The sequence below is a fragment of the Microcaecilia unicolor genome, chromosome 13, assembly GCF_901765095.1.
Source record: "Microcaecilia unicolor chromosome 13, aMicUni1.1, whole genome shotgun sequence".
Classification (NCBI taxonomy): Eukaryota; Metazoa; Chordata; class Amphibia; order Gymnophiona; family Siphonopidae; genus Microcaecilia; species Microcaecilia unicolor.
In genome coordinates this window covers 101,301,182-101,321,844 of record NC_044043.1, presented here as the reverse complement: position 1 = coordinate 101,321,844, position 20,663 = coordinate 101,301,182, and the positions used below count along the sequence as shown (strand labels likewise).

The 20,663-nt window shown below is 42.9% G+C and overlaps 1 protein-coding gene across 4 annotated transcripts in view; it reads right to left on the bottom strand.

Moving 5' to 3' along the window:
- Positions 1-20,663, bottom strand: part of UBR4 (ubiquitin protein ligase E3 component n-recognin 4) — a 314,627-nt gene that overhangs the window by 188,155 nt on the left and 105,809 nt on the right. For all 4 annotated transcript variants that reach the window (XM_030185684.1, XM_030185685.1, XM_030185686.1 and 1 more), the window contains exons 32-40: positions 19,625-19,823; positions 18,531-18,719; positions 17,044-17,107; positions 12,929-13,120; positions 7,221-7,291; positions 6,953-7,100; positions 6,113-6,340; positions 347-517; positions 39-221 (exon numbers count right to left, since the gene is read on the bottom strand). In XM_030185684.1, the coding sequence (XP_030041544.1) occupies positions 39-221; positions 347-517; positions 6,113-6,340; positions 6,953-7,100; positions 7,221-7,291; positions 12,929-13,120; positions 17,044-17,107; positions 18,531-18,719; positions 19,625-19,823 (1,445 nt within the window). The remainder of the gene's footprint in view (positions 1-38; positions 222-346; positions 518-6,112; positions 6,341-6,952; positions 7,101-7,220; positions 7,292-12,928; positions 13,121-17,043; positions 17,108-18,530; positions 18,720-19,624; positions 19,824-20,663) is intronic.

The following is a 20,663-nucleotide window of genomic DNA, read 5'->3' as shown; positions in this document are numbered from 1 at the left end:
AAGGCTTTATTTTAACAAGTAACTTAATAGCAACTTACTTTTCCTTTTTCATGACTGACAGCCAGGTGCTGCCGACGTCCATGTGGGGAAGAGAGAACACACATCGCAACTCGCCTCAGCACATGCGCGCTGATCAGCTGCCGGATGGTCTGGCCTTGATCACCACTGTAATTCATTCGAACGTTCTCAAAGGCACCCTCCTGAGAGCCAAGAGTTGGGACCTGTGTTGAAAGAAAAGGAAAACTGAAATTAACTGTTTCTGAAAGACACATTTAGATTATGCTGGTTCGCTGAAAAGATAAAACATCTCCATGGTAAAAGCTGAGAGGCAAGAACCTTAACTCACCATAAGCTGGTCTGTCATCTCCACAGTTTTGTCAAGCGTGTGAAGGTCATTGAGGGCTTGCTGGGCTCTGCTGCTACTACCCACAGCTGAAGCTTGCTGGAAATTATTCTGAATAGCTTCCATTAGGAAGTTCAGCAAGTCAAGCAGCAGAGGAGCAAATGAGAAATTAGCCTGTAACAGAGAATGCAGGGATGTATCATGCTCAAACACAGATATATCACAACATACATACAATGCAATGCAAGAAGGTTTACTGCAGTTACCTTTGCTTACCTGTAACAGATGTTCTCCAAAAACAGCAGTCCCTCAATCACAAGAGTGGGCCACATGACAACAGTTATCACACATGCCAATTCCTCCAGAGCTTTCTGGAAAGGGCAAAAGGCCAAGCACTGTAGTCAGCCCTTGAGAGACAACCCCAGTTCTACACTTTTATAGTCTACCAACACAAAAGTGATCCTGCCTGACCCCTACTGGTTCATATAGAATAACAATTACCCGGTCATCTGCAAATACTAAGACAATTCTGTTAGCCATCTGTTCACTGAAAGCTTACAGAGTATTTGGTTTCAGGAAACTGGGGGTTTGTAGCAAGGACTGAGGTTCTCAATGCCATCTAAAAAAACCCAAAAACATCAGAAGCTCTTCAAACTACTTAAAATTAATTCAAAATGTGAACATATTCCTCTTGTTTCTCAAGACGGAGAAACTCAGCACCAACAAATATATCCGACCATAAATATGAAATAGGATTCTGTATAATCTAAGCAGAGCATTTTGAGAAAAATGCTTCTTCCTATACAAGTCCATAGTATGAGGCTTATTTATTGCATTTGTAACCCACATTTTCCCACCTATTTGCTTATATCCTGAGAGCACCAAAGAGTGAGCTTTAGATTTCTTGGTCCTTTTCAAAGTATACTCAACAAATAAATGCTGGTGTGGTACCTGGATTTTAATGGGTTTTGGAGCCTCCATGTAGTATTTGGTATTCAAGAGGCTCTTTATGGTCATGTAGATAACTATGTGCCTCCCCCTTTCACTTCTGCTTTTATTTCTCTTCTTCTTCTTCCTCTATCCCCTTCCTCTCCCTTCCTTCGTTTAGTTCCCTTACCTTGCCTCTCTTAATGTGAATTTCTCACTTTCCTGTCAAAAATGGAGTTCCTTCTCCTTTTTTTTTTCCAAACTGCTCAATCAGTTGTGGTATAATAATAAACCATAAACTAGGGCTCATCTCTAAATTTAAAGGCATTTTCTTCATCATCTCTCTATATAAAAGGCAACACCAACGTTCTATGAAGCCTCCAGCCGGAAGTGTGAAGGGGGCGAGATATCCGGTTTTCCTATGAGTGTCTGCCCCGCCCTCTCTGTAACACAGTCAGTGAAGGAAAACAGCAGAGCAGGAAATCAAATCGCTGGCTCTGTAACAGTGAAGGACTCAGAGGGGGGAGGGGAGAGAGGCCAGAGGGCAGGGACACACACACTCCCACATGCACACAGAAGAAAACATTGCTAGCCCCCGTTTCATTTGCATCAGAAACGGGGCTTTTTAGAGCACGAAATCAAATCGCTGGCTCTGTAACAGTGAAGGACTCAGAGGGGGGAGGGGAGAGAGGCCAGAGGGCAGGGACACACACACTCCCACATGCACACAGAAGAAAACATTGCTAGCCCCCGTTTCATTTGCATCAGAAACGGGGCTTTTTTTTACTAGTTCTTTCAATAAAAACTAGACAGACATAAAAGTACCATGTTAAGTCAGACCAAGGTCCTCTCCCTGACAGTGGTAGATCCCAAAAAGTAGATGTAGCTCACTTCAAGGGATGGAAAAATGGCTCTTTCAAGTCTACTTTACTAATAATTTACATAGTAACAGAGAAAACACTGGCAGAAGACAAGCACAGGCCAGAGTCTGCCCAGGATGGCTCTTCCAGTCGTACCTGACACACGTACTAAGTTATTTTCTCCCATGCAAAGTTATTACATAAGTGCTTTGAGGTGAAGTACTCTATACTTGGTTTACATCTTCTTGCTTTTTAGAGCTCCACTGAGTATATCCCACTCCTTTTTGAATTCTAGCACCTTTTTTGCTTCCACCCCCTCTTTAAAAGGAAGGCATTGCAGGCATCCACCACCTTTTCCATTAAAAAATATTTCCTGATGTTGCTGTTGACTCCACTTCCCTGTAGTTTCATATCATGTCCTTTAATTCTAGAGCTGCTCATTATTTGGAAAAAGCTTATTTGTTCAGTAACTTCTTTCAAGTATTTAAAGTTCTGTATCATATCACCTCTGCCCTCCTCTCCTCCAGGGCATGCATATTTAAGATCTCCAGCCTTTTCTTGTCTTCAGATGGAAACCTTTTACCATTTTGGTCATATTCTTTTGTACCGACTCCAGCATCTTTACGTCCTTAGCGATATGTGGTCCCCAAAACTGAACCGCCATGTGAGACTTCACTAATGTCACACACAGGAGCACTATGATCACCTCTTTTCTGCTTGCTATTGTGAATCAGGGATGTAAAAAATGCACATGAAAGTTAAATTAGGTCTTACCTGCTTGTTTTCTTTCCTTTAGTCCCAACAGATCGGTCCAGAACTTGTGGGTTATTCCCATCACAAGCATGTGGAAACAGAGTATGAAATGAGCTCTGACATACTAGGTACTGTGCAGCTGCTCCAGTTCAGTACTTGGGTAACCAAGCAGTGCATTCAACATCAATCCTTTCTGAAGACCTGCTCGGAGAAACACTAAGGTAAGAATAGTCATACTGGGTCAGAGCAATGGGCCATCTAGCCCAGTATCCTGCTTCTAACAGTGGCCAATCCAGGTCACAAGTACCTGGCAGAAACCCAATTAGTAGCAATATTCCATGCCACCAATCCCAGTGGCTCTGCACAATCTGAGCCGAGACACCAGCCCTTTAATGTCCTCCACACCCTCACGTATGCCATGGATGTAGAGCATTTCAGAGACTAAGCAAGGCAGCAATTACCAAATCAGAACAACCTCTCAACTAAGCCCTTTCAGTGGCCAAGCCATAAAACTAAAAGGGGCACAGATCCTCCATGAGCACCGGAACTTGCTTCAGTAGGTCGTGTACCTGCAGAAGATGGGGAGGATCCCCGTCCAGCAGTCGAATCAAGTCCGCATACCAAGGACTCTGTGGCCAATCCGGGGCTGAGAGTTGTTCAACCCTGGTGCAATGCGATCCTTTTTGACACACAGCCTTGCTTCAATAGGCTGTGTACCCCAAGTCTGGTGACACCCATTCTGATGTAATCAGGTCCTGAATGTCTGGATGCATTGGGAAGGCCTTACGAGGACCTCTAAGCCCCCTCATGATCGACAAAGAGGGAATTCCTGACGCCAAAGCAGAGGGCTTCTCAATAGAAAGCACCGCCAGTGCCTCAGAAATAAGAGTACCAAGCTCCTCTTTATGAAGCAACCTCAGTACTTTTGATGCTCTCCCTCCTCTAATGGCTCCTTCAACGATGGTATTTCTGAATAGATCGAGGCCACATCAGGTAAGGAGGGAGAAGCAGAGACAGCCTCACCTGGATATCTAAATGAGATCTCTTAGGAGCCAGAGAGGCAAGAAACTGAAGCATCTTGCATCAACTGACTGTCCATGCTTCAGTAAATAGGCCCAGTTTAAGAGCAAAACAAATTCCGGAGCAAAAAAAGATCCCAATGCAGGTGAATGCTGTTAGGCCCTGAGGCTATAAAATGATAGCTGTGTTCTGCGTGTGAACAGAGGGTGCTCCTCACTGCCAGTTGACCCTGACTAAATGGCGCCAGTTCCCATGCTCTCCTGCATCAAACTTTAGTCTGACTCATCACTGCTGGCTGTTCCCCCCCTGAAGCTCACAGTCTCCACAAGTCTCTCAGGACCGATAAATCTGTAACACACTCTCTAGCAAACCTCTTTACTGCTTCTTATTTATTTTTTTAACTTTGTTGGGTTGAAAAAGGAGAGCTCCACAGGAAACAGGGGAAAGGTGAAGGGAGGGAAGTAAATTTGCAGAACACCAAAGACAGTGATCTGAAGACCTCCAAATGTGACTCTGCAGACTCAAGCCAAACGCAAAGCTCAACTGGGGGTCAAGTTGACCAACAGGAGCAAAGGGAGTGGACAAGTAGCCTAATGGTTAGTGTAGTGGCCTGAGAACCTGGGGAACTGGGTTCAATTCCCACTGCAGCTCCTTGTGACTCTGGTCAAGTCACTTAACTCTCCATTGCTCCAGGTACAAAAATAAGTACCTGTATATATGAACCACTTTGATTGTAACCATAGAAAAGAGGTACATCAAGTCCCATTCTCTTTCCCTTTCCCAAAGCACTCAGAACCAGAGGCTGAAAAGTATGTCCATCCACCTGCTCAAGATAGAAAATACTGAGGAGCTGGACTGGATGCCAAGAGAGTATGTCTCAGCTCAGTTTTGAGTTCTCTACCTCCACCTGCTGGTTAATGGACACAACTACTCAACAGGTTGTGGAACAGTGGGAGGTTACATAATGGAAGTGACTTACCAGACTGCACTGGACTACATGCGTTTATCCAGCTCCTTTTCAAACCTTAGCTTCTACCACCTGCTGCAGACAGTAAAATATTGAATTGAGGCTGCTGCACATTACCTCGTATGTAAGACCTCAATTTGTACTCTATCACCACAAGTTCTGGACTGAGCTATTGGTGGAACAAAGGAAGAAGACGTTGTTCACTAGAATGGAATTTAGGATGAGAGACTGCAAAGTGGTAACCACAAAAGGTAAATAAAATATTTACTGAAAGGTGAAAAGGTGTGATCTAAATCTAAAAGAAATAAATAAATTTCATCACAGAGAAGGGAATGTGTGTAAAACACCTTCCTAAATGAAGTTGGAGGTAATTGACATCAAAACAGAAAATCCTTAGCAATAGAAAAGTGGAGTAACTGCCGTATCATGTAGTATTTAAGGTATTTTAATAAATAGGAAAACTGGAAAGCTCAGGGGAGCCTAGTAACGTTCATTCATTTTCAACTTCTGTGTTTGTTATCTTAAAGAATTTCAACAGATAAAAAGTAGCAGGTAGAAGAAATGAAGGAGGACGTTAAATGCTTTTGGAGTCATCTGGCATTTAAACGCTTGAAGAGGCCAAAAGAGAAGTCGAAGTAAATTAAAACCACTGGTAAAAGAAGCCACTATGGCAGCATCAGTACTCTGAGAAGGTTAGGGTAATACACACAGAGTAGACATGGTTAGAACCCCAGCATCAATAAATATAGGGTGATCACATTTTTGGACAACAGGCTCGGTAGTTGTGGTTCCTCTTTGGAATATTACAAAATTTTATGGTGCTGACTTAACTACGACATTTGTAAGAATCAAAGAGAAAGCTAATGGATGTAACAGACTATCAGCATATGTGGTTCAGGCCAGCATTCTAAAGGAATCTGAACAGGTTTGGGAAAGAAAAGGGGTACTGGCATGAACAGAGTGAAAAGTCTAGAGGAAAAAAAAAAAAAGATATGGTCATGGAGCTGGATATATAGTAATTAGACTTTAGATGATAATCTAATGACCATTTTCATGTTGATTAAACTAGAAACCATATTTGACTGAACCAGGAGCCCCAGCTTTAACTGGTCTGCAATTCTTAATGTGTCTATATAGGCCTCATCATATTTGTCTTAAATCTCTTGATGTTTCTAGGTAGCTGCCCAGAATTTCAAACATTCCTCTATATCTGCACACATTTTCTTTAGACACCATCCTCACCTGGCTTTGCAGCTCCTCTCTGCAGCCCTCGATGTTCCTGCAGAGGCTGTTTTTCTTTGGTTTCTCATCATCAGAACGTTTTCCATCACTGATGGTAACCTTAATTTTTTCTGCAGAAGAAGTACTAGAATGGCGTACAGCACTTTCAGCTACCCTGAGTTCACTCTGGAAGGCAGATTCTTTCATTGTAGAACTCATGCCACTGCTGGGTGTTCTTTTCACCAAAGCCTGTGAATAAGATAACAGTTACTACTCACAGATGTACCTGAGGATTGTCTATAAATATTTATCAAGGAAGAACTGCCAAGTGACACATGTTTATAATTAAGTACATACGACTTGGGGAAAATCCATAATTTCTGGGATAAGCAGTATAAAATGTTTTGTACGTTTTTGGGATCTTGCCGGGTATTTGAGACCTGGATTGGCCACTGTTGGAAACAGGATGTTGGGCTCGATGGACCTTTGGTCTTTCCCAGTATGGCAATACTTATGTACTATAAAGTTTAGAGTCTTCAGCATTAGCATTTACTCTACAATATTGCTTATATAACATGATAAATATTTGGCTTTGGCAGTTTGTTCCCCTAAGTGTCTTTTTTTAAAACATCTTAGGATACATTTCTGGAGGCATATTCCCAATATATTATGAAAACTAATGACCCTATTTCGACCCCTCCCTCGCACACATACAACTATTTTAAGTTTCCACTTATATATTAGTCTTTCTTTTTTCTTTTTATTCTTGTCCTCCTACTTTATTTACTTTGATGGGACAAACATACGAATTGTCTTTTTTAAAAATATTTAAATGTTAAACACATAAAATGAACACGTCACCATGCAGCTGCCGTCCTCCTTTGCGCCACAGTCACAGAAGAATGAGCCATATTTCGCATAAGAAATCTCATGATCCTTATGACAGACTTTAGCACAAACTGTGCAGACCCCAACTCCATCTACCATCTTGCACGTGTGACAATGGTACCTAAGTAGACAATAACATTAAAAAAAAAAAGTTACATGTTAAAAGAAATTCCTGGTTTAACAAATTTATTAGGGTCAAAAGCTCAACCTATTTGCTTCAAAACCATCCCAATCTTCTTACCAGTGCTGGTTCATGAACTCTTTCTGTGTGACAGTGAACGTACACAACTTATTACACAGAGAATCTTCATCCTGGGATCAGAAAACAAAACAAACAAAATACGGACTTCAGTAATGTAGTACAAGTCAGTTGAGAAACAAACAGAAACAGCAAAGGGGATAATAATGTCACTGAAGCCACATTCAGGTTAATAATTTATTGATGACCCAACAAGTCCGTGTTTCAGCAACTGCCTGCATCAGATTTCCTGGTGTTAAAATAACATATTACATAAATACATACAAATAATTATAAATAGCTTTAAAACACATATCCGTACATATAGATGTATATTATAAACTTCAGAAGACATACTAAATAAATTAGGCACACATACGTAATCTCATTTAGAAAAATAAAACAAGTATAATACATATATAGAAAGCCAACCATACACAGAAAAAAACTCAACACACCATCACGTATATAATTAATAAATAAGCTTCTAAGAATTCAAGACAGTCTGCACCACAGAAACAGACCAATTATCAAGGATACATCATTAAGCTACTCCCTAACAGCCAACTACCATCCCATTGCCAATTTACCCACTGTCTCAAAGATAGCCAAGTTTAGTTGCTTTAAAACTTACTAATTAACTTGTCAAATCTAATACTCTACCCCCAAACTGTCCAGATTCCGCAAATGACACAATACAGAAACAAGACTTATTACATGTACTCATCTCCACTTAGATTAGGATAAGATGGGTCTCCTTTTACCACTGTATCCTTTGATTTAGTGACTCACAGTTGACATCGGTCAGGGACAGAAGATACACTGTACTTTGAGATAATACTCAATCCTGCCCATACAGGTTTGTAGCTGGTGTTCTCCGAGGACAGCAGGCCGATTATTCTCACATCTGTGTGATGTTATCCGACGGAGCCCAGTGCAAACGCTGACTAGCAAGTGAAAGTAGAAAGTTCTAGCAACATCCCACAACGTATGCGCTGGTGCCTTCCTGCCCAAGGTGCGAGCATGAGTCCTTCAGTCAGGTGAAAAAAGTAAAAAGCCTATAATTAAATTCAACTTCTAGGGGAGGTAGTAGGGTATATGAGAATAATCGGCCTGCTGTTCTCAGAGAACACCAGCTATAGTTGCTTTCTCCGATCTAATGCATTTTTTTGAGGGGGTAAGCAAACATGTGGACAATGGGGAGCCGGTTGATATTGTATATCTGGATTTTCAGAAGGCGTTTGACAAAGTGCCGCACGAAAGACTCCTGAAGAAATTGCAGAGTCATGGAATCGGAGGTAGGGTATTATTATGGATTAAGAACTGGTTGAAAGATAGGAAGCAGAGAGTAGGATTGCGTGGCCAGTATTCTCAGTGGAGGAGGGTAGTTAGTGGGGTCCCGCAGGGGTCTGTGCTGGGTCCGTTGCTTTTTAATGTATTTATAAATGACCTAGAGATGGGAATAACTAGTGAGGTAATTAAATTCGCCGATGACACAAAATTATTCAGGGTCGTCAAGTCGCAGGAGGAATGTGAACGATTACAGGAGGACCTTGCGAGACTGGGAGAATGGGCGTGCAAGTGGCAGATGAAGTTCAATGTTGACAAGTGCAAAGTGATGCATGTGGGTAAGAGGAACCCGAATTATAGCTACGTCTTGCAAGGTTCCGCGTTAGGAGTTACGGATCAAGAAAGGGATCTGGGTGTTGTCGTCGATGATACGCTGAAACCTTCTGCTCAGTGTGCTGCTGCGGCTAGGAAAGCGAATAGAATGTTGGGTGTTATTAGGAAGGGTATGGAGTCCAGGTGTGCGGATGTTATAATGCCGTTGTATCGCTCCATGGTGCGACCGCACCTGGAGTATTGTGTTCAGTACTGGTCTCCGTATCTCAAAAAAGATATAGTAGAATTGGAAAAGGTACAGCGAAGGGCGACGAAAATGATAGTGGGGATGGGACGACTTTCCTACGAAGAGAGGCTGAGAAGGCTAGGGCTTTTCAGCTTGGAGAAGAGACGGCTGAGGGGAGATATGATAGAAGTGTATAAAATAATGAGTGGAATGGATCGGGTGGATGTGAAGCGACTGTTCACGCTATCCAAAAATACTAGGACTAGAGGGCATGAGTTGAAGCTACAGTGTGGTAAATTTAAAACGAATCGGAGAAAATTTTTCTTCACCCAACGTGTAATTAGACTCTGGAATTCGTTGCCGGAGAACGTGGTACGGGCGGTTAGCTTGACGGAGTTTAAAAAGGGGTTAGATAGATTCCTAAAGGACAAGTCCATAGACCGCTATTAAATGGACTTGGAAAAATTCCGCATTTTTAGGTATAACTTGTCTGGAATGTTTTTACGTTTGGGGAGCGTGCCAGGTGCCCTTGACCTGGATTGGCCACTGTCGGTGACAGGATGCTGGGCTAGATGGACCTTTGGTCTTTCCCAGTATGGCACTACTTATGTACTTATGTACTTATGGACAAGCAGGCCTTCTTATTCTCACATCTGGGAATCCTTTGCTATCAGGCTCACCAAAAACAAGAAAGCTAGAATAATTGTCTTTTGAAACATTGAGACTAAAACTTCATTCAACCTTAAACTATATACATACTAGCTGTGTAGGTGCACCCTGGAACAGAATAAAACAGGGCCTATGAGGGTGCAGTTGGATTCCAGACCCTGAACAGATTCTGCAGAACTGCCTGTCCAAACCAACTGTTGCATCGGGTACCCTGGTCCAGACAGTTGTGTGGCAATTGTGCCATCTCGAATTCAGGAGCCTTCTGGATGCGATACTGCGTATTCCCCTTCTTGGGTGCAACCTACACTGTAAAGGGAGATTCCCAGTTCTTCAACAGTGTTTCCTTAAGGACAGGGTGCAATGATAGTGTGACCCCTCCCTTAAGGGGAGATTTACAGCCCAGAACAGACATCTCCGTTCTGGCCTCCTCCTCCATCTCCAACCGCAACCATCTCCCTCACAAAACTCGTGAAAGAGAGCGCCTCATATGAAGATTTTCATCTCCCTTGAGAAGGAGAGGAATCAGATGGGATTCCATATGACTCCTCCTCTGAGATGTAATGTGGATCTTCATCTGACTTCCATAAGTGGTCCCAATCAGACTTTTCAGAAGCAGGTGAATGAGTCTGTATTGACATCGGCCTGGTGGAATGATGTCCACACTCAGGAGAGCCCAGAGGTGCAGCCCTACCCTCAGACTCCACGGAAGTTTCCTCCCCCGGACACCCTGCAAGGCACTGGCACCGATGTAGCCTCGGAGAAAGCCTGAGGCTGTTCTACTGGTGGCTCACGTGCTCTCAATGCCAAAGCGGGAGCCCCCTGCAGCAATTGAGCCAACTCCCCTCGGGGCATGCAAAGGTGGACATCGACAAAAGCATGGGAGCTGGGGCAGAGGTGCAATTCTCCTCTCCCCTTCCCTCCCCTCCATCCATCCATGTCCAGTGATTCTCCTCTCTCCCCTGCACTCCATCCATAAGTACACAAGTACTGCCACACTGGGACAGACCAAAAGTCCATCAAGCCCAGCATCCTGTTTCCAACAGTGGCCAATCCAGGTCACAAATACCTGGCAAGATCCCAAAAAAGTTCAATACATTTTATGCTGCTTATCCCAGAAATAAGCAGTGGATTTTCCCCACGTCCATTTTAATAATGGTCTATGGACTTTTCCTTTAGGAAGCTGTCCAAACCATTTTTAAACCCTGCTAAGCTAACCACCTTTACCACATTCTCTGGCAAACAAATTCCAGAGTTTTATTACATGTTGAGTGAAGAAACATTTTCTCCAATTTGTTTTAAATTTACTACTTTGTAGCTTCATCGCATGCCCCCTAGTCCTAGCATTGTTGGAAAGAGTAAACATGCGATTCACATTTACCCGTTCCACTCCACTCATTATTTTATAGACCTTTATCACATCTCCCCGCTACCGTCTTTTGTTCAAGCAATTTTCCTCTCTCCCCTGCCCTCCCCCTCCATCCATACCTAGCAATTCTCCTCTCTCATTCTCTCCATCCACGTCCAGCGATTTTCCTCTCTCCCCTGCCCTCCCCTCCATGTCCAGTGATCCTCTCTCCCCTGCCCTCCCTTCTATGTCCAGCAATTCTCCTCTGCCTTCCCCTCCCATCCATGTCCAGCGATTCTCCTCAGGTCCAGGACCACCCCCCCCCCCCCCCACTAACACTCTTGTCTGGTGCAATTCTATAAGAAGAAACAGAATCCTTTACTCTCCTAAGGCCTGAGGCCTGATCCTCTGACCGACACCAGAACGTCCCTTTGCTATGGCCCACCCTCGAGGAAGTTACAGCAGAAGGGGGCTGGGCCTCATCATAGAGAATTTCCAACATCAGTGCAACAGATCAGGTGGTCTCAGGTGAGTAAGTGCGCCATGCAGACTCTGTTTCAAAATTCTTAAAGAATTGCACCACAGTGTTAGCGGGAGATAGAGGGGACATCCTGGACACGGAAAATACGGAGGGTAGAGAGGGATGTCGGCACGCCACATGGGGGTTAAAAAAAGTGCCGTTTTGCCAAATCCAGCACATACAGACACAAAAAAGTCCTGCTTTCAAGGAACTTGTATGGATAAAAATAATTAACAGAATATGATTCATTAGAATTGACAGAAGTATTATAACTTGAAGATTATACAATAAGTTAATGAAATTTGTCAATAAGAGATGAACGAGTGAGTTTTTAACAGTTTACGAAATATGAAATAGCCTGTCATATAACATATATTCTTAGGAAGGGAGTTCCATATCTTAGTGCATTGGTAAGAGAATCCAGCGTTATGAATTCTTTTGTATTGGAGTAGCTTACTACAATTTGGGAACCAGAACATCTCTAGAAGATATTGATACATTGCGTTTTGGTAACTCAATTAGGTTCTGCATATAGGATGGACATAAGCCATAAATAATTGCCTCAGACCTTTCTAAGGTTTGTAGAGCTTTCCATTGGCACTTACTTCTCCAGCACACAAGATATAGGGCATTCTCTTTTATGGGGCCAATCTTCTGAATTCAGATCCTCTAAAGAACTAAAAATGATTGATGATATATCTATATTTGGCAAATGTAAAGCATGGTTATTTGAAACTGCTCTACATGAAATTTGAATGGCTGTATGCTGTTTTTGTAACTATGCATTCTGAAATTATGTATTATTTACTATATATTATTTGCTGTGGAAAAGTGGTACATATCAATGGAAAATAACTGCTATTATTGGATTTATTATCCTGATAATCCCCACAGAGAGCACTGGAAAAATGCTTCATTCTGAGTTAAAAAAAAAAAAAAAAAAAAGAAAATACACCAAAGATCTGAGATCCCCAAGATATGAAACCTATGTTGATGGGATTCACAATTTAGGGACCCAGAGATCTCTGCACGAGTGTCCAAATTCCAGGACCCTCTGCACTGACCCAACTCACCTACCCCCAACCAAATTAGCTAACCCACTAACCACCCACTAATCCATCCCAACCCAAGCCCTCATGAATCCATCCACCCCAACCCACCTTCCCTAGGAATTGGTAAATGGGTGAGAGTTAACAATGGTTGATTATGTAGATATGTATTGGGGAGGGTCCTGCCTCAGAATTCCCATAGTAGAGTACAATCTCAGTTTTTAAGATCCTTCCCTTTAACTCCCTTTGAATTGCTCAGGGATATAGTGAAGAACCTACCGAGTCCTCAGCTTGGGAGTCTTCCTCTTCCACTGCCAGTTCATCCACCCAGTCTGAATCCACTTCAATTGCTCTCTCCTCTCCATCAACAGGGGGGTGACTAAGCCCCTGCCCACCACTCTGACTCAATGCATTTGTAACATCAGCCAAGTAAGACACAATGTGGCAGGTGCACTCCAAGATAGTCATATGCTGGAAGGTAACGTGAGACTTAAGTTATTCAACTTTATAAATTCTCATCACTGAAAAAAAATGTGTGTGGAAAAATAAGCGAGTTGTAAGTATTCTATTTTCACATTTATTATCCACAAAATCCTGCATTGCTCAATGTGGTGTGTATGTATCATTAATAAGGGCTGAGACTGGACATTAGCTGCATCTTAATAAAAGAAACGAGCACTTACCTGTGCGGAGAATAAGAGGAGAAAAATCACCAGGATGTATCCGATTGCTTAAAAAGGAACAGAAAGGGAATGGCCTATTGTAGCCAACGCCTCAGGAGAAAAATCACCAGGATGTATCCGATTGCTTAAAAAGGAACAGAAAGGGAATGGCCTATTGTAGCCAACGCCTCAGGAGAAAAATCACCAGGATGTATCCGATTGCTTAAAAAGGAACAGAAAGGGAATGGCCTATTGTAGCCAACGCCTCAGGAGAAAAATCACCAGGATGTATCCGATTGCTTAAAAAGGAACAGAAAGGGAAGAGCCTATTGTAGCCAACGCCTCAGAAGAAAAATCACCAGGATGTATCTGATTGCTTAAAAAGGAACAGAAAGGGAATGGCCTATTGTAGCCAACGCCTCAGGAGAAAAATCACCAGGATGTATCCGATTGCTTAAAAAGGAACAGAAAGGGAATGGCCTATTGTAGCCAACGCCTCAGGAGAAAAATCACCAGGATGTATCCGATTGCTTAAAAAGGAACAGAAAGGGAAGAGCCTATTGTAGCCAACGCCTCAGGAGAAAACTCGCCAGGATGTATCAGATTGCTTAAAAAGGAACAGAAAGGGAATGGCCTATTGTAGCCAACGCCTCAGGAGAAAACTCGCCAGGATGTATCAGATTGCTTAAAAAGGAACAGAAAGGGAATGGCCTATTGTAGCCAACGCCTCAGGAGAAAACTCGCCAGGATGTATCCGATTGCTTAAAAAGGAACAGAAAGGGAATGGCCTATTGTAGCCAACGCCTCAGGAGAAAACTCGCCAGGATGTATCCGATTGCTTAAAAAGGAACAGAAAGGGAATGGCCTATTGTAGCCAACGCCTCAGGAGAAAACTCGCCAGGATGTATCCGATTGCTTAAAAAGGAACAGAAAGGGAAGAGCCTATTGTAGCCAACGCCTCAGGAGAAAAATCACCAGGATGTATCCGATTGCTTAAAAAGGAACAGAAAGGGAATGGTCTATTGTAGCCAACGCCTCAGGAGAAAAATCACCAGGATGTATCCGATTGCTTAAAAAGGAACAGAAAGGGAATGGCCTATTGTAGCCAACGCCTTAGGAGAAAAATCACCAGGATGTATCTCCGATTGCTTAAAAAGGAACAGAAAGGGAATGGCCTATTGTAGCCAACGCCTCAGGAGAAAAATCACCAGGATGTATCCGATTGCTTAAAAAGGAACAGAAAGGGAATGGCCTATTGTAGCCAACGCCTTAGGAGAAAAATCACCAGGATGTATCTCCGATTGCTTAAAAAGGAACAGAAAGGGAATGGCCTATTGTAGCCAACGCCTCAGGAGAAAAAAAAAAAGGGATAGCTTTTTGTTTACAATATTAATGGTTTCTATTGGCAATCTTAATTATATCAGATCAAACTGATTTTTTATCTTTCACAACTACAAATAATTCATACATGCACTTTATTTAAACAATACAGGGTACACTTCAATCCGGCACTGTTTTGATTTCAAAATGGGGTCCATGATCTCAAGCAGGAGTCTTGCAGTATGACCACGTAACCACACCCCAGTAATCGCCCTCTTCACTCGACAGAAACAGCACTTTCTAAAGTCTGTAATGACCTGTTCCTTGCCAAATCCAGAGGCCACTACTCCATCCTCATCCTCCTGGATCTATCCGCCGCTTTTGACACTGTCAATCATGACTTACTTCTTGCCACACTGTCCTCATTTGGGTTCCAGGGCTCTGTCCTCTCCTGGTTCTCCTCCTATCTCTCCCACCGCACCTTCAAAGTTCACTCTCATGGATCTTCCTCCACCCCCATCCCCTTATCTGTTGGTGTTCCCCAGGGATCGGTCCTTGGACCCCTTCTCTTCTCAATCTACACCTCTTCCCTGGGCTCCCTGATCTCATCTCATGGTTTCCAGTATCATCTCTATGCTGATGACACCCAACTGTATCTCTCCACACCAGACATCACCGCGGAGACCCAGGCAAAGGTATCGGCCTGCTTATCCGACATTGCTGCCTGGATGTCCAACCGCCACCTGAAACTGAACATGTCCAAGACCGAGCTTATCGTCTTTCCACCAAAACCCACTTCTCCTCTTCCTCCACTTTCTATCTCAGTTGATAACACCCTCATCCTCCCCGTCTCATCTGCCCGCAACCTCGGAGTCATCTTTGACTCCTCTCTTTCCTTCTCTGCGCATATCCAGCAGATAGCCAAGACCTGTCGCTTCTTCCTCTTTAACATCAGCAAAATTCGCCCTTTCCTCTCTGAACACACCACCCGAACTCTCGTCCACGCTCTCATTACCTCTCGCCTGGACTACTGCAACTTACTCCTCACCGGCCTCCCACTTAGCCATCTATCCCCCCTTCAGTCTGTTCAGAACTCTGCTGCACGTCTCATATTCCGCCAGAACCGATATACTCATATCACCCCTCTCCTCAGGTCACTTCACTGGCTTCCGATCAGATACCGCATTCAATTCAAGCTTCTCCTTCTTACCTACAAATGCACTCAGTCTGCTGCCCCTCACTACCTCTCTACCCTCATCTCCCCTTACGTTCCCGCCCGTAACCTCCGTTCACAGGATAAATCCCTCCTCTCAGTACCCTTCTCCACCACCGCCAACTCCAGACTCCGCTCATTCTGCCTCGCCTCACCCTATGCTTGGAACAACCTTCCTGAACCCTTACGCCAAGCCCCCTCCCTGCCCATCTTCAAGTCTTTGCTTAAAGCCCACCTCTTCAATGCTGCGTTCGGCACCTAACCCTTACCGTTCAGTGAATCCAGACTGCCCCAATTTGACTGCCCCTATCGGACCGACCGTTCACTTGTCTATTAGATTGTAAGCTCTTTGAGCAGGGACTGTCTCTCTTTGTTAAATTGTACAGCGCTGCGTAACCCTAGTAGCGCTCTAGAAATGTTAAGTAGTAGTAGTAGTAATCGTACCAAGAAACAACTGCAAGGGGTTACAGGTACCATTCTGAACCCAGCGCAGCACTGGTACAGAAGCAGAAGGGGATCACTCCCATCTCACAGCACTACACTACCAAGATGACACCCTCTCTGGAGGTCACGGGGGGGGGGGGGGGGGGGTGATCAGTTTGCACCACCGCGGAAGAAATGTACTGGGCCAACACCACATTACATGCTTTGACAGATAATGTGAGATGCTCCTGCACTGCCAATGTATCTAACGTGAGTGTCCTTGTGCACTCAGAGCAGGTGCTAGACAGCTCCCTTGCTTTGTGCTTAAAGCACCTTAACTGTAAAATTTAAAGTGTGGTAAATACAAAAATTGACTACACTGTACTAAAAGAGCCCCTTTGTTCTGAAAGTATTAAATTCTTATCTGCTAAAAAACAAACACTCTGCAATCAAATTTTTACTATCCATCTATACATAGAGAGAGAGAGAGAGAGAGAGAGAGATAATCCATCCAATTTGAGGCTGCAAGTAGTCAGGGAACGGCCATTGTTACCCTTAATCCAGTTCAAAATCCAACAGGTTCAGGGTCCCAGTGTATAAGAACCAGACTGAAAAGGAGTCCATTGTCTGGCTTTCCAATTTCAAGAAACCCTCCTCAACTTACTGTGAGCCCACAACAAAGTCCCAGGCCTTAACCTTTTTTTCCCCCTCACTACCTTGAAATCAGGCCAAAGGCCTTACCTAATTATCTGTTACAATAATCCAAGATGGCTTACCTTCCCCACCATGACATTGCCGTTCATCTTTTCTAGAACATTCTTCTGGGATAAGTATTTTTTACTACAACAGAAAGATAACAAAAACACAAATCACTTCAATCCAAACATACTAGCAAAACATAAATCAGTGAAAAATTCCTATCCAACAGAATTTAAGGAATTCAGTCAGCAAGAGCAACAGTACTGGAGTTTGAGACAATGTCAGCTCTACAGAAGAGACAACATTGTTAGATATAACATGACTCATTTATCTGGAATAACGAAAAGCCAAGTTTTACTTTCTTAGAATGATTTCACGTGCATCGCAAAAAAAAAAACTAAGGGGCTGAAAACATTTACTGTAACACAAGTTGTAAGTAACTGAGGATGTTAACATGTGACCTGGATTGGCCACTGCTGGAAGCAGGATACTGGGCTAGGTAGACCACTGGTCTGGCCAGTATGGCTATTTTTATGTTCTTATGTATGGTCTTCATCTCCCATCATTTTCTAGCTTTCTATGCGCATGCTTTCTGCTGGGATCACAGGGAGCATTGTACTTGATCCAAGGACTTATACTGCATTCAAACACTAATTTTAAAGTGAGGAAGTGATTTCGAATTCAGCTCACTCCATTTTTCAATTATAGCCAAACAGGATGCTAGGAATTATTAGGAAAGGGATGGTAAATAAGACCAAGAATATTATAATGCCTCTGTATTGCTCCGTGGTGCGATCTCACCTTGAGTATTGTGTGCAATTCTGGTCACCATATCTCAAAAAAAAGAAACAGCGGAATTAGAAAAGGTTCAAAGAAGAGCGACCAAAATGATAAAGGAGATGAAACTCCTCTCAAATAAGGAAAGGCTAAACAGGTTAGGTAAATATTATTTATTTATTTATTTACTCCCTTATAGTAGTTGAATTTATATTGCAGAGTAGTTGGTGGGTAGCAGATGGATTTGCTGGAAGAGTAGCCTTATGCTTAGTGCAGTGGGCTGAGAACCAGGGAAGTCTGGTTCAGATCTGGTTGTGGCCCCCTGTGATGTTTGGGCAAGTAATTTAACCTTCCATTGCCTTGGGTACAAACTTAGATTAGCCCTTGACGTTAAAGTACCTACTGTACCCTTCATAAGACCATAAGCATTACCATAGTGGGTCAGATCGAAGGCCCAACTAGCCCAGTATCCTGCTTCCAACAGTGGTCACAAGTACATGGCAGAATCCCAAAGAGTATCAAGATTCCATGCTACCAACCCAAGGGAGGCTTCCCTTTCTACCTTAATAGCAGTTTGTGGACTTTTCCTCCAGGAACTTGTCCAACCCCCCCCCCCTTTTTTTTTAATGCAGGTACGCTAACTGATGTTACCACATCCTATGACAATGAGTTCCCAGAGCTTAACTATTTATTAAGTGAAAAAAATAGAGAAAGAAATACTCAAATTCCCAGGATGTTGTCCCACCACTTTAATTTAATTAAGCAAGCGTCTGAAATATATTCTTACCATCTTCCCAGCCAGTCCAAAGCAGCTCTGTGCAACTGGAGGTGACCAGCTCCCTGTCCTGCACCAGCTAATGTTCCCATGACAACCATAAGTTCTGGGAAGCCTGTTCCATCGCCACTCGCCAGCATCTCCGTAGCCATTGGGATCAACGTGCTCAGCAAGACGGTGCACACACCTTCTCCAACTTGGCTGATCAATACAATACATTTGAGGAAGATAAACAAGTTAGCCCACACAGACTCTATGGTTTAGGTTAGTTTTCCATTATGGGATAGTATTCCATAAGATTAGAATCATCATATGAACAATTTAAATGCAATCTCAAAGAATATTTTTTTCTCTAAGACATTTGACAATGACTAAGACTGTGGGGGTTGGTGCAAGAAAACTGATACAATATCCAAACTGAACAACTCTGCAAACCTATTTTCTGAGGTGACTTCATTCCATGCAAAGATGACTGGCCACGGGCATAGTCAAAGACTGCGATTAGTTTTAGACTGGCTTAAGTGCATATCTTTTGCTTGCTCTCTGGGTTTGTTGCACAGTTGATGTGACTTATCTGGGATAAAATGCAGAGTGGCGATCGTAAGGGGATGGATGATAGCAATTCCTGTTTGAAGTATCTCTAGTAATGGTGAAATAAATTGCCTGGATGTAGATGGGACATCAAAATCTTCGGGAGTCAGGATTCTGAAGCAGTACAGTGACACCTGGTAAGGTTCGATGTTTTGACGTTTCCCCCCAAAGAGGTAGTCATCAGTGCAGAGAGCATCGGATAAGCAGTCATGTACATCTCACAGTGATGATACAAGCACTAACGACTACTGAAGCTGCTCAAGTAGGTATATTCAAACGCTACACACAGAAGGTGCTTGGCACATTCATAAAGGCTGAGATGGGAGGTTGAAGTTCAGGCGATAGGGATAAAAATTTGACCTGTTTTATAATACATTTAAAAATCTCAGGGGAAACATATACTCCATATATTCACATGTTGCTCTTAATTAATCACTTACTAAAGTCTAACATAGTGTATTACACACATGATCAGTTCTGAATTTCTGTCAAGTCATTCCAATATAATGCGCTACCTGTTTTCCCGCACGATGTAAGTTGTAAGCAGTTGTAACAACTGTCTGTTCTCTTGGACAACTTCCACCTGATCAGAATCTTTGGGAGGTGATATAGTCATCCGGGTGAGCCAGGCCTGAAGGCGCGAAGGTTCCACACAAGCCAGCTGGGCCAAAGAGCCACAGAGGCGCAGTAAGCTTGGATTGGGGCTCTTTTCAGCTAAATTAAAAGAAAATATTTAAAATCGGTTTGTTGATCAGTGTTAGAAGCATTGGTTAGCAAAGTTGCTTACCTGTAATGATTGCTCTCTCAAGAAACAGCTCACTAGTCTCACATGTGAGAAGACTGTTCCAGAGCTTCTATGAAAAGGCAAGAGCTCTTGTGCTGAATATGATGATATAGCTCTCTTCAAATTACTATAAAGCTTTAACTACCAGGCAGCTAAATCAGGAGGAGATTATTTAACAAGTAAATTACTGTCTTCTGAAAACACCCATAACAGGTAAGCAACTTTGCTTTCTCCAAAGATACGCTGTCAACAAAAGCAACACAGAGAATCCACTTTATGGTTTTAAGGCCTGAAGGTAACCTGCTTGAGGGAGCAGTTATAACTCTAACCACGTTACTTAACAGACTAGATGGGCCACTTCAATCTACTAATGACTGTGCATAAGATTCCAACAGTGACCATATTTCATGCCACCAGCTGATTTAATTGAACTAATTTAATCTGATCTACATAAATGTTGTATGTGTCTTTACCAATTCCACACCCTTCCATATGTCTCTCACGAGTCACTATCTCAGGTGATTAAATTTAGGACTGCACAAATCAACCCCAGAACCACATCTGTGTAATTATAACACACAGATGAACACCAACCCCTATCCCCATCTTAGAATTATGAGCTACTAAAGACCATGCCAGTTTACCAAAATAACACTGAGAAGATAAACAAATCTGATGAGAACAGTCAAGAAAACAAGGACAAAAATACTCAGAAGCTCAGTATAATTAGGATAGACAAATTTGCTCTTACCTGTTAATTTCCTTTCTTG